Below are 14348 nucleotides of genomic sequence, written 5' to 3' on the forward strand. Positions count from 1 at the left end.
AAGTGAGTATCTGTGACATGTAACAAAGTATGGCACTAGAAAAAAAAACAGTAGTATTTCTAGAATTTACAGAGCTTGTGGCTTGCAGTGCATCCTAAGTTCTTATGAACGTATTCTTTAAAATATCTTTCAGCAGTGTGCAGAATCGCCTTTCTTACAATGCATATTTGTGAACGCAAAAATAGCAGGGGTACTTCATAATATGCAATAGTCAAAACACATAGGACAACAATAACGCCACTAACGCTTATCTTGCGCCATTAAAAGTACCATATTCCCATTTCGTAGTAAAACTACACTTACCACAATACCAAGCGTCGTATTTCAAAGCTTGATTCTGGTTGTCATATGACTTAGTTTGTGGCAGTATGGCGGAAGTAGTAGCAGAGGTAATTACTGTTTCAGTTGATGTTTCTTATGTATTAGGCAGCAGTCAGTTAAAGCAAAAAATAATTTTGTAGTCTGTGATTATAATGCAGTGAATGTTGTACTTGTACATGTATGTTTATTTGTAGTAACATCGTTTAATTTAAGTACCGACTGAGGCTTGCTCAGAGCAGGCTGGAAGTGTATGTTTGTATATGAGGTAAATGCAGTTAATAATTGTATAGTGTGTAGTTTCCGCTTGCTGTTCTATTTTTGCTTATAAAGCGATTGCGTTTCCGTAGTTGGTTTACTTTTAATAAGTTCGCGTTATAGATAACTGTCTGAAGATGCGTCTCTGTATGTGTGTGGGTACAAATTACAACATCAAAACAGATGCATGATTTAAAAGGTAGTTAATACGTTATTCCGAGCATGCTACTTCACAAGATTGTTAATGCATCGGGAAGTTTCTTCTATATGATGGAAATCAGACTCAGCCTGCAGTTTACAACAAAAAGTCTTCACGGCAAACGTAGTATTTAAATGTTATTAATGGTCAAACATTTGGCATATACTGATAGTATGAGCTGTTTTATCTCAGTACTGCTTCTAGAAGAGTCATTGACTAAAAGTTTCTTATATAATTGTCTGATATCACTGTGCTTAATTATCCCATATTGATTTATGCTCGCACATGATGTGGCAGCATGCTGTATTATTCCACTTAGTTTTGTGCTAACTATACATCACTTTTTTACATTCCTGTATATATTATGTCAGCTTCATTCTGCCATAGATCATTCTCACACTTGGCCATAAAGTAAATTGCAACAGTTCTGTAGGATACTTTAACATCAACTAGTTTCCCCTGTACAATGCTAAAAATATGTTCATATATCCAGAGTTCACTGTAAACTGAACAGAAGTCAAACGGCTTTCAAACCATCACCTCTAATTATAATAGTAACACTAGCTCTATTGCTGTGCTGTAAACTGATTACCTGGGACAGCTACCCAGGCACAATATTAATTGCCATATTCAGCAGTCATGATTATGTACTACAATTTTGTTATAACAATACATGCCTTCCTCAAATCTACTCTTATGTTTCTTCTATTGTCTTATGAGCCATTAGTGAGCATATGAATGTGCTCACAAATGTCTAAGCATATATACGGCAGGTAATCTGGCATTGTGGAATACACCTTCACAGTGCATTAGAATTAGTTAAAAGGTTATATTGTGTCAGTAGTGCTCATATTTTATTTTGAACTAGTGATATAAGTGTATTCTCCTACTAACAATGTTGGAACTTAATATAGATAATTTCACTCCATAAATAAACCAGAAATGTATATGTAAATATTTTATTGTGCCAAAAATGGAGAACTGTATGATGTATAAACTTGTGTGTACAGAAAAAAAAAATGCTAGTGTGTGTGTGTGTGTGCATGCGCAAAACTGCTGCCATTGTATGGTTTGGTTATAGTTCTTGTCAGTATTATATTACAAGGCAAGCAAGTCTTTTTTGTACCAGAATCCATAACACCTGCTTGCTTATTTATTTATTTATTTTTTTAATGCCCACTTCTAATCAGTTAATGTAATTGATTGCTATATCCTATTTAGTGCTGATAACAACTGCCTCCAGATGTGATTTTTCTTTATGTAGAGGTGACATACTGCTGTTGTTGAAACTGTTGACATTTGACAGGCTGCGCCAAAAAAGTTAGACATACTATCACCATAACAAAGAAGTCACTTAAGTTTCTATGAACCTCTGAAAAGTGGTTGGGATTGCATATAGGCTCGATGGTAACACTGTGTACTGATATGGACTCTTAGGAGTTCTAAATGAATATTTATTTGGCATGGAGTAAGTGATATCTGCTAGTATTCTTTCAAGGCCAGTGCTGTTAGGTATCTAACAATTCCTAGGGTTTCTATCAACTCATTAATTCTGGACATGAGATGACCATTACACTTTGAAATGCTCTTCAGTTGCCTGAGGTCATTACAAAATCTGTAGCTACCATCAGGCTTAGGAGCTAGCAGTAATGGGCAGCTCCTATCACTTTCTGACTCATTTCTGATGTCAGCTAAAGCATTTTTTTTTTTTTTTTTTTTTTTTTACAATAACTCTTACAAATAGTTTCTGTGCGTCTAGTACTCTGTTAGGTGTCAGTCTAACTTTCATTTTGGGTGTTCTGTCATTTTAGCTCTTCCATGCATTTCTGAAAACACACTTATTTTTCTTACTTCTGGCTTTTGTACTGTTGACAAAGATTGTTGTACTTTAGGAGGAGACTCCCTGGTCTCTGCATGAACTTCAGCTTGCAAGTTCACTGCTGAAGTTGCTACTTCTTTCCATGGCTTCAAGAACTTAAAGTGAAATATTTGATGTACTGTTCTGTTTCCAATTTGTCTAACTTGTAGTTATTGCATTTATTCTATCAGTAACCTCAAGTGGCCCTCTGCTTCTTGGCCAGAAATTTATTTTTCATAGACAGCAGTTTACCATCCACAGACTGAGGGATTAGTGGAGAGGTTTAAAAAAAATACATGGTAAGAAAAGTTATGGATATGGATGATAAATCACTGGGACTAGTTGCTACCCTGTGTGTTTGCAGTCAGAAAGGTGCCAAAGGCTTTACCTGCATTTCCTGTGTTTGAACTTCTGCACAGCATGTACCCAGCAGAGCACTAGCATTATTTACCCGATCTTCTGGAGGTTCTTATTATGAACCCATTGCTGCATGTCATGGGATGTGTGCAGGTGCTTCTTTACTGTGGGCATAAACAACTTTACTACGTCCAGCAAATGAATATAGTGTTCTATCATACTTTTAAATGGCATATTCTGTTCTTCTCAAGTTTTCTTATCGTTGTCAAGTATCCATCTTGAGCATTGCTGTAGAGAAGTTCAAATGTAGGAAACCCAGATGAAGCCTATAGCACCTTTCTTATTGCTAACAGTAAGCAGGATAACAAATTGTTGCACTGTTTTTATCATCTCCATCAATAACTTTTCATAGCATGGATTTTTTAGAACTTCTCCACTAATCCATCAGTTGGACAGCAGTTTGACTTTAGAGACCATGCTATCTGTAGAAATTTAACAGCAAAAAGGAAAACTACAATGGTAGAAAATTATGAAATGTATAAATGGAGCTGTATGCTAAATTAAGTAGAATGTACAACATGCAGACACTAAAGATAAGTATTTAAAAATAGGACAGGAAGGAAACAAGTAAGGATTCTTAGGTTCCTAGGTGTATACCAGGCTAATGACCACCAGGGCCTTTATAAGCCTAGCCACACAACCCAATCCATGTGTGTCCCCTTGTAGCATGTGCTTCTTAACTGGAGGTTGCTAAAAAGTAATGTGTGGGAGTATGTTAGGATAACACACACATTATGGGAAACATCAACCTTGTAGCAAGTGCTTGATACCCTGTGTGTGTATATCTATAGATATGTATAGAAATACAGATATATATATATATATATATATATATATATATATATATATATATAGATAGATAGATATGTGTGTGTGTATATATAGTTATAGATGTATAGATTAGCTATATAGATTAGATATATATAGATTGTGTGTGTGTGTGTGTGTGTGTGTGTGTGTGTATATATATATATATATATATATATATATATATATATATATGGGTCCACTTCAGAATTTCAAAGTCTAAAACTTCGAAGATCATATGTTAAGACATTTTAAAATTTCAAAATCCTGAACAGAGATAGTCATACTGCTCGGACCTGGAGATTTCCCTTGTCCTCGCTGTAGTGCAATCTTGGAGTTGGTATATTTAAGTTGCGGGGGGTGTGGAGGGTGCAGGAGGGCTTGCGCCCCTGCATACACTTTTTTTTATGTGTTTAGTGGTGTTTCGGGGAAGGGTTCACAATTTCGAGATTCTGAACTCGATGTTCTGAAACATGAGATTTTGGAATTTTGAAATTTAGAAGTGAGTATAGATATATATATATATATATATATATATATATATATATATGTTTGTTTGTGTCTTTCGGCTTTTACCAGTTAGGGGTCCCCACAGCGGAACTCCGGTCCGCTAATGATTTGCAGTAGATTTTTTACGTGCCGAGTTTGCCAGCCCTGACGCACAACCTTCAACGAAGGTACACCCATTCATGCATGTCTCCACACAGAAGACGCTCTAGCTCAGAATCGAACGGCACAACATCTTGCTGTGAGGCGACAACGCTACCGCAGCACCACCACCGCAGTTTGATATATATATATATATATACACATGTATAGTGTTTTTGTGTGTGTGTGTAGTCTCGATTTTTGTGTAGATTTAAAGAGATTATTTTAAAACACAGGCACATATTGCAAGCAGATGAACAACTAATTATATTTCATAACAGTAGTTTTCCATACATTGTTTATGTCTGAATCTAGTTTGTTTTTATTTCTGTAGTCTACTTTGTGCCTTTCTTTTACTTGCCCCCCCCCCCCCAGGCTGAGACTAAACCCTAGTCAACAAATTGTAAGTAAAGTAAGATGAATAAAAAATATGTAAAGAAATAAACTTTATATTTTTACCACAAATTAGACTGAACTCATGGTTTTAGTAAAGTTCAGGGGCTGAAAAAATGCAGTCATTATTGTCTGCCATTTGATGGAAAGGAAGGTTTAGTACAGTGATTGCAATGTACTGATATTACTAGATTTTTTGTACAACAGCTGCAGAAAACCTTTATGTGGAATTTGTTGTGCTTGTCCTGTCTAAAAGGCTACATACATAAGACAGTGGGAAGTTCTAAAACAAAAAAGTCAGAAACATCACTGTGAAATTAAGTAAATGATAACATTAATTCTCTTGTAAATTCAGTAGCAGAACATGTTAATTGGCACCACAGTGGTGATGCTGGTAGTATGAAATGCACTGTATTATGTATAGCCAGATAACCTAATGGCAGTAACCTGGGTCAGGTTTTTTATCCATTAAACAGGTCTGTAGGTCTGTACTAGGCTAATGGCCCAGGAGCCTTTACAAGCCTAGCCCATAAGATTACCCTGGCATCGTGCCACCTGACCTTAGTTCCTAATACTTCTGACGAGTAGAGCCACTGGAGTGATCCCCAGGGTGAAATTTTCTATTTCCCATCCACTCATCAAGATTTTTCTTGGAGGACCAGTTTGGTGCTCTGCTTGACATGTATGGGAAGTCTGTTCCATAGCATGGGCAGCTTCTGGGTTATGAACCTGTCCCTCCAGCATGTTCTTTTGATTGTGGTAATGAAGTTGAGGTCTCTGGAATGTGTGGTGCAGAGGGATTGGGATTTCTTTAAGTGTAGCATTTCTAACAGAGCTGAGTCAGACATGCCAGTTTTTTTGAGTCTGTCCATATAGGACAACTGTTTAAGGCCTAGGATCCTCTTTGTGAGGTACTTTTGCAGTCTCTCCAGTTGTTGCAGGTGTCTAGTGAGGTACATGCCAAATTGCGCATTGTACTTTGTCTGGCCTAATGAGGGAAGAGTAGAGGGAGACAATGACCTCTTTCTTCCTGGATGCAAAACCCTTAGTAATGAGATGTGCTACATAGAATGACTTTCTGACCATGGTGTCAGTGTGGTGGTCAAAAGAGAGGTTGCTGTCAGCCTGTGTTCCCAGATCTCTTGTAACGCTTTCTGTGTTCAGTGGACTGCCATAGATATGGTAATTCAAGGGAACCGTGTTTTTCCCAAGAGGGATGACGACATTTTTTGGCATTGAGCTTAAGGCCATGGTTCTGACACTAGTCGTCGTTCTCAGTGAGCTCTTTCTGTAGGATGTCAGCATCACTTGGGGAGTTAATAATAGCTTCCAACTTGCAATCATCTGCGAACTTTTTTCAGCCAGAGTCCCTTCGTGTTGGCCTTGACTTCATAGAACTAGATACCAAACAGGAGAGGACCCAGGACTGAACCCTGTGGGACTCCACTCATGACTGGTCAGCAGTCTGACTTGGAGTCAGCTACTTTCACACTGTGGGTTCCATCTGTGAGCCAGTTTGCAACCCATCTAATGTTATAGGGGTTGATGCCTAGCTTAGTGTGTTTTTTTTTTTATGATTCCTGAGTGGGGAGTGGTATCGAAGGCCTTGGCCAAATCAAGGTAGGCTGTACGAACCACCTTGTCTTCATTCACAGCTCTGGTGACTGACTCAAAGAAGTCGACCAAGTTTAGCAGCCATGATCTACCCTTCATAAAAGCAAACTATGTAGGATCCAGAGTTTGGAGATTCCCTGTATCCTTGTTTATTGGGTCCATGATGATGTGTTCCATAGCTTTGCATATCAGACTCATCAGGCTAATGGGGCGATAGTTCCCAGTGTCTGTAATCGCTCCTCCTTTGTGGAGAGGGATGACTGTAGTAGTGTGCCATTTGGTAGAGGCAAAGCCTGAGGTGAGGCTGTGATTGAACAGGGCACACAGGTGAGGTGCCAGTTCGCTCTGTAGTTCATGTAGAACACAGCCACTGATATTGTCAGGTCCCATAGAAGCTGTTTTCTTGGCCTTGGACAATGCTGTTTTAAGCTGTGGAGCAGTAATACTGGGTACTTGGCAATCTACTGGTATTTTGTTTGGTCCTTTGGGGGGGGGGGGCGAGCGGTAAAGTTGACACTGAATCTGTCAGCCAGTATATTGGCAATGTCTTTTGGCTCGGTATAAGAGGTACCATTGTGTAGTAGCTCAGAGCAAATCTGGGTATTGCCGTGGAGATTCTTTACATAACTATAGAAGGCCTTGTGGTTGTTTTTACTATGTGCTACAATTCTGTTTTCATAGCTAGCTTTAGATGATTTGATGAAGGATCTCAACCTTCTGTTGAGGCTGATAAGGGAGTTTTTCCAGTCTTGGGACTTCACCTTTTCATTGTGTGTGTGTGTGCGTGTGTGTGCGTGTGTGCGTGCGTGTGCGTGTGTGCGTGCGTGTGTGTGCGTGCGTGTGTGCGTGTGTGTGTGTGCGTGTGTGTGTGTGCGTGTGTGTGTGTGCGTGTGTGTGTGTGCGTGTGTGTGTGCGTGTGTGTGTGCGTGTGCGCGTGCGTGTGTGTGCGTGTGTGTGCGTGCGTGTGTGTGCGTGTGTGTGTGTGCGCGTGCGTGTGTGTGCGCGTGCGTGTGTGTGTGTGCGTGCGTGCGTGTGTGTGCGCGTGTGTGTGCACAAGTGTGCGCGTGTGTGTGTGCGCGTGTGTGTGTGTGCGCGTGTGTGTGTGCGCGCGTGTGTGTGCGCGTGTGTGTGTGCGTGTGTGTGTGTGTGCGTGTGTGTGTGTGCGCGTGTGTGTGTGTAGGGGGGGTGGATTTTCAAGGTGATTAGTTTGTGGTCGGTTCTTACCAGGGAGGAGTTGACTTTTGGTGTAGAGCAATGGTCGCCTATGCTAGTAATGATCAGGTCAAGGATTTTGCTACCTCTAGTGGGGATAAGAAAGAGCTGGTCCAGGGGCATTGGAATTAATGAATTCCAGGAAGCACTGGGCAGGTGTATTAGTACATGAGTAGTTTTCCCAGTTATTGTAGGGGTAGTTGAAGTCACCCAGTATGAGAGTGTTAGGTTGGACCCTAATATTCTCTTGGGTGCTTAGGAACGTGGAGTGCGTGTCTTTGGGACATGTTTGGGACCTGTAGCAGGCTATGGTCTGAGTCGCTGTCTTATCCAGTGTTAGCTGCACCTGAAGTATCTCAGATGCGTTATGTTAGGCTACCAGTCTGGAAGTGTGCGCATCCTTTATGAATATGGAAAGGCCACCACCTTTGGCACTTCGGTCCAAATTCTGGGGCAGAAAGGTGTGGAATGAGTTATAGCATGGTAGTGCAAAGGTGTTTTCTGCTGCCTTGAACCATGTCTCTGTTACAGCACAAATGTCTATGTTCTCTATTTTAAGGGGTGCTTCGAGTGAGTGTATTTTGAGATTGACTTCTAGCATTGAGCAGCATGACCTTTAGATTGCATTTGTTTGTAGCTGTTATGGTGGTAATTTGGTCTTTGGAACACTGCCTAAAAAAGGCACTGTAGGGGTGGCAAGAGCCTTGAACAGTGTCCAGAAGCCCAGAGGTGACAGATGCAGGCCATCTCTGGCAAAGCATCAAGGTCTGTCAATCATGTCATCCCAGGTAGAGAGATACTGGATCCCCTTAGAATGACACCAGAAGTTTAGCCAGTTGTTGAAATCAATCATTTTCTGCTTGTACTATGGTATAATTCTGGGGGATGGTAGGATGCAGCTCAGGGCTAGGGTCATACCCACTCGGCTACATAATCCGAGAGCTCCTTCATGTCTCTTTTTATGTAGTCCAGGGAGGTACGTTTCAGGTCATTCACACCCACATGTACAATGAGAGAGGCATATTCGTACCTGTTGTTGAGGGACCAGAGTGCATGCATTATGTGGCGGATCCTGGAGCCTGACAGGCAGCTGACTGTTACTTTCTCCTTATTCAACCTAATGACTGGGATATCAGTGTGCCTCACTATCGAGTCACCTCTGACTAGTGTGTTGGACATGCTGTTTTGCCTTGGAGGCTTTGGTTGAGTGGCACACTGTTTAGGAGAGTTATGTGTCTTGTGATTAGTGTTGTGTTGTGGTGGTTGAGTGCATTTCTGCCTTGGAGGTCTTAGCTGTTTGGGTAGATTTTTATTGAGAGCCCTGTGCTGGTGTGTGTTCTGGAGGGGTTATCTGTTCCATGTGGTGTGGTGCAAGTGTTGACCTTCTCCACTTGATCAGCTATTCCGGTCTTGGCTGGAGAGTGCATGGCTTCCAGTTTGGATATACAAGTGCATCTCTCGCAAGTCTGAGTGTTGGGATGTAAGAGGAGAGGGTTGTCGGTGTACATGAAGCAGTTGCTACATTGCCTTAGGATGCCCAAGTTCACCAGGTTAAGAGGGGAAAGCACAGGGAACTGACCTTTAGACATAACTGGAGGGGTGGGCATTAATAAGTACTGGAGCTGTTGCCTTGTAGAACGTTTAGTGCTGGTAGCACTTTTATGTGCTACAGTAATTGCTACAAGAAGTCTGGTAAACTAATAAGCTAGTAAAAGTGCAGGAGAGGAGAGAGCTAGCTTGAAGAGCAGACTTTGGCACTGGTCAGAAGCTTACAGACAGTCTTGGATACAGCAAGTCTGTATCTGGACTAGACAAGTTGCTGTTAAGGTGGGAAACAAGCGCAAATGCAGGCTTTTGAACCAGAAAGTTGAAAGAGATGGAAAAACTGCCCAAACGGCCAATAAACTACAATTTCTGGACCAGAATCCACTCTGCTTGTGGGAGATAGACTACCTAGTGCTTACCATTCTCACTGATAAATTAGAAGGCTTCCCTCCAACACAGAAAGGCTTGGGGTGCTCAGAAGCTTACCAACAGTCCTGGATATAGCAAATCTGTATATGGACTAGACTAGTTACAGGAAAGGCAGGAAACAAGTGCAAATGCGGGCTTACAAGAGCCAATGTAGATTAGCAAGTGTGCAGCACTTCTTCCTTTAGATTTGAATGTAGACATTAATTAACTATTTTATGGCAAGTTTTTAACTAGGTGATTAGGGAATTAATTAATAACTTTTACTTCATTTAGATGTATTTAAATATACTACCACAGAGATTATATCTTTTTAAGGCATTTTGATGCAGAACCAGAGTTTTATAGTTTGAAGTAAAACAGAATCTAAATAATTGCCCAAATTTTTTTTATTTGCTGTTAGTATTAATATATATTTTACTTTAATTTGCTTGATGTAATTAATTCCATAATCTAGGGTTTGAGCTATGGACATCCATTTTTCTGGGTTCTGTTTAACACAGTAACTGAATTATAGTCATAAAATGGAGAATTCCTTATATTCAGTGAAACAGAAAAATATGAAACTGCTTAAAAGATGGTTCTTTGAATGATCTGCAGACCATACAGAGCAAGCCCCATAGTAAACTGTAAGATTTTACTATATAGACTTGTTCTTCTCACTCTGTCTGTATTGACAAATTCCCATCTTCTGAATACTTCTAATGAGTTCCATTTGTACTGGTTTAAGCATATCTCTTTCATAATTGGTACATTCACAAGATACAGTATTATATGTTGGAATGTGTCAAACTAAGGATATATAAAAGGTCATAACATATTTTGTAGTTGTAGGCCTGTGTAATAGACCAACCATCCTCAAAGCATATCCCATGACTGATAAAATGTGATCATGAAATCCTCTAAAGCTAGCTATGAAAACAGAATTGCAGCAGATAGTAAAGACAACCATAAGGCTTTCCATAAGGCTTTCTGTAGTTTTGTAAAGCATCTCCACGGCAATACTCAGATTTGCTCTGAGCTACTGCACAATGGTACCTCCTATACTGAGCCAACAGATATTGCCAATATACTGACCAACAGATTCAGTGCCAACTTTATCCCTCTCTCCCCCACAAGCGACCAGTCACAATACCAGTAGATTGCCAGGCACCCAGTATTACTGCTGCACAGGTTAAAACAGCACTGTCCAAGGCCAAGAATACAGCTTCTATGGGACCTGAAAATATCCCTGGCTGTGTTCTACATGAACTATAGAGTGAATTGGCACCTCACCTGTGTGCCCTGTTCAATCATAGCCTCACCTCAGGCTTTGTCCCTAACGAATGGTGCACTGCTACAGTCATCCCTCTCCACAAAGGAGGGGTGACTATATAGACCCTGGAAACTATCGCCCTATTAGCCTAACTAGTCTGATATGCAAAGCTTTGGAACACATCATCATGGACCTAATAAACAGGGATATAGGAAATCTCCAAACTCTGGATCCCACACAGTTTGGTTTTGTGAAGGGTAGATCATGCTCGCTCAGCCTGGTCAACTTCTTTGAGTCAGTCACCAGAGCTGTGGATGAAGACAAGGTGGTTCATACGGCCTACATTGATCTGGTCAAGGCCTTTAATACCCTTCCCCACTAAGGAATCATAAAAAAACTCACTAAGCTAGGCATCAACCCCTATATCACTAGGTGGGTTGCAAACTGACTCACAGGTATAACCCACAGTGTGAAAGTAGCTGACTCCAAGTCAGACTGCCTACCAGTCACGAGTGGAGTCCCATCGGGTTCGGTCCTGGGTCTTCTCCTGTTTGGTATCTACTTCTCTGAAGTCCAGGCCAACACAAAGGGACTCTGGCTGACAAAGTTCTCAGATGATTGCAAGTTGGGAGCTATTAACTCCCCGAGTGATCTTGGCATCCTACAGAAAGGCCTCACTGAGACCAACGACTGGTGTCAGAACCATGGCCTTAAGCTCAATGCCAAAAAATATCGCCATCCCCTTTGGAAAAAACCTGGTTCCCATGAATTACCACATCAATGGTAGTCCACTGAACACAGAAGGCATTATAAGAGATCCGGGAACACAGGTTGACAGCAACCTCTCTTTTGACCACCACATTGCCACTGTGGTTGGAAAGTCTTTCTATGTGGCACATTTCACTACTAAGGGTTTTGCATCCAGGAATAAAGAGGTCATTGTCTCCCTCTACTCTTCCCTCATTAGGCCATTCATTGAGTACAATGCCCATTTCGCTTGTACCTCACTAAACACCTGCAACAATTGGAGAGGCTGCAAAAGTACCTGGCAGAGAAGATCCTAGGCCTTAAACATTTGTCGTATGTGGACAGACTCAAAAAAACTTCAACTATTCTCTGTTTCATATCACCTACTTAGAGGCGATCTGTGCTTGACTTACAAAGCCATGTGTGACCCAGCTCTGTTAGAAATGCTACATCTGAAGAAATCCGAATCCCTCCTCACCACATGCTCCAGAGACCTCAACCTCATTATCACAATCAACAGAACATGCTGGAGGGACAGTTTCATAACCCAGAGACTGCCCATGCTATGGAATAGACTTCCCATACATGTCAAGCAGAGCACCTCACTGGCCCTCTTCAAGAGAAATCTTGATGAGTGGATGGGAAATAGAAAATTCACCCCAGGGATCACTCCAGTGGCTTTAGGAACTAAGGTCTGGTGGCACGATGCCAGGGTAATTCTATGAGCTAGTCTTGTAAAGACCCCAGGGCTATTAGCCTAGTACACACCTATGAACCTATGACTTGTCAGATTTTTATTCTGTTAACTGTGCTTTAGGTCTGTCCATTCAAATAGCAAGAGTTAAGAATCCTAGCATGTTAAAAGTACATTGTCCTGCATTTATTAGCACTAAAATCAAGACGAAACTCCACTGCCCAGTCACTGAACTTATTAATTTTGTCAGAGTCATCAGCTGATATAATCAAGGTGTCTAGCCTACATTTAAATACATACTTTGAAATCTAACAGCGCTCAAACATTGGGAATGAGGAAAACACACAACTGAGTAATATTGGCCTCAGTGCGCAGTACTGGGTTACATGAGCAGGCCCAAGGGTCCTACCCATAGCTATATTATGTTGTTGCCTTAGTAACCAGTTTGCTGTGTGCATAGCTGTAAATAGCTTGACAGTATAAGCTGTTGTGGTGTTATACTGTGGAACCACAGAACATCAGAAGTGTTTATAGATCCTAACATGTAGTCACAATAGGTCAACCAGGTTCCCTGGTTCAGCCGAACCTGAAGCAAACAGTATTTGTAACTTTTCCATTTATGCTGGTTAAGCTTAAATTTTGTTTCCACTCTTTTTTTTTTTTCTTCAGCTAATTGCTGCATTGTTGACATACACAGACACCCACACATGTTTTGCCATGTTGGTACAGGCTTTAGCTGAAAAGGGACTGTTGACCAGTCTAGTTACTTGGGTAACAAAATGAATTAAATAAATATAGTATAATGCAGTGCTTTTAGTTAACAGGTATTCAAGGGTCGCTCTTTGAGTTTGTTTTTGTTCCAACAACTCACTAGGGTTCCATACTACATGATCTGTTAATCCTTTTGTAGTATGTTCTTAGTAATAAATGGTTATGTATTTGAATTCATGTCAAACTGTATATTAGACTGAAAAGTATTAGAAAGTGTTATATTTGCTTTGAAATGTTCAATGAACAGTCACTTTCTTGAATGGTTTGATCTGAGAATTCTTCCTCCTAACCTCTTGGTGTATTTAAAATGGAATAAAATTAAATGTTGAAAAATGCAGTGTCATTTGATTTGGTAGGCAACCTCTCCTGTCGGCATACTGTATTGCCAACACACCACTACAAAATAAAAATATAGAGACCTTTGAACTTGGGTTGATAACTATGTATCTTTTGATTATCATGAGACAACAGTAGCCTTGAAATACTTCTATTTAGTGCACCTTATCATCCAGATCTAAGGAGATCATCATTACAATTGTATTCAGCAATTATTATGCTAGTTAATATAAGTACAGCACCCCCTTCAGTATGTAACTCACCAGACGCATCAAGCAACTACAAAGGTTCACAACCAAGAATACAGGCCTGAAAACCCTGAGCCACTGGAAGAGGCAGATTGTACTGCCCCTTTTATTCAGTATCTAACGGACTTTTGAGGGGAGCTACACAGCTCATCTATCACCTGAAAGACCATGCCAAGTCGGTTAGCCACAGCAAATGTCTCTTTTTAACAAAAAATAATGCTCATAGAAAGACTATGCCAGTGAAACCTTTTCCAGTGTTCCAAAGCAAAATGCTTGAAAGACAGAAAAAGCACAAGAGTTGCCTAGAAGAGCCAAGGGTAAGTTGGGCATGAACCAGTAGCTGGGAGATGGAGATCAACAGGAAGAAAATCAGCAGCTCAAAAATTAATAAATAAATGAGAGATTAAAACGCACTCACCTGAAATATGACAAAGCAAGAAAACCTTGATGTACTGGACTTTTTTACTTTGTTAAACTTGTACAGGACTCCAAAGTATATGCCCTACTTAGTCGTTGGAGTCTGCTAGCTTTTAGAGTCTGCTAGAACATTATGGAGAGGGGAAAAGGAAAGAAAGAGAGAACTGTAAGTAAAACAGTTTTTA

The 14348-nt window shown here is 40.6% G+C and overlaps 1 protein-coding gene across 2 annotated transcripts in view; it reads left to right on the forward strand.

Moving 5' to 3' along the window:
* Nucleotides 1-353: 353 nt before the first annotated feature.
* VPS41 (VPS41 subunit of HOPS complex) overlaps nt 354-14348 on the forward strand; it is a 2347711-nt gene continuing 2333716 nt past the window's right edge. The window contains exon 1 of one of the 2 annotated variants that reach the window (XM_044064839.1): nt 354-389. In XM_044064839.1, coding sequence (XP_043920774.1) covers nt 369-389 — 21 coding nt within the window. In that variant the 5' untranslated portion in view covers nt 354-368. Of the gene's footprint in view, nt 390-556; nt 587-14348 lie in introns of those variants that run through there. The other variant, XM_044064840.1, reaches the window with a different exon arrangement.

The sequence above is a fragment of the Protopterus annectens genome, chromosome 3.part0 (genome assembly GCF_019279795.1).
Source record: "Protopterus annectens isolate FY-2018-M chromosome 3.part0, PAN1.0, whole genome shotgun sequence".
Taxonomy (NCBI): Eukaryota; Metazoa; Chordata; order Ceratodontiformes; family Protopteridae; genus Protopterus; species Protopterus annectens.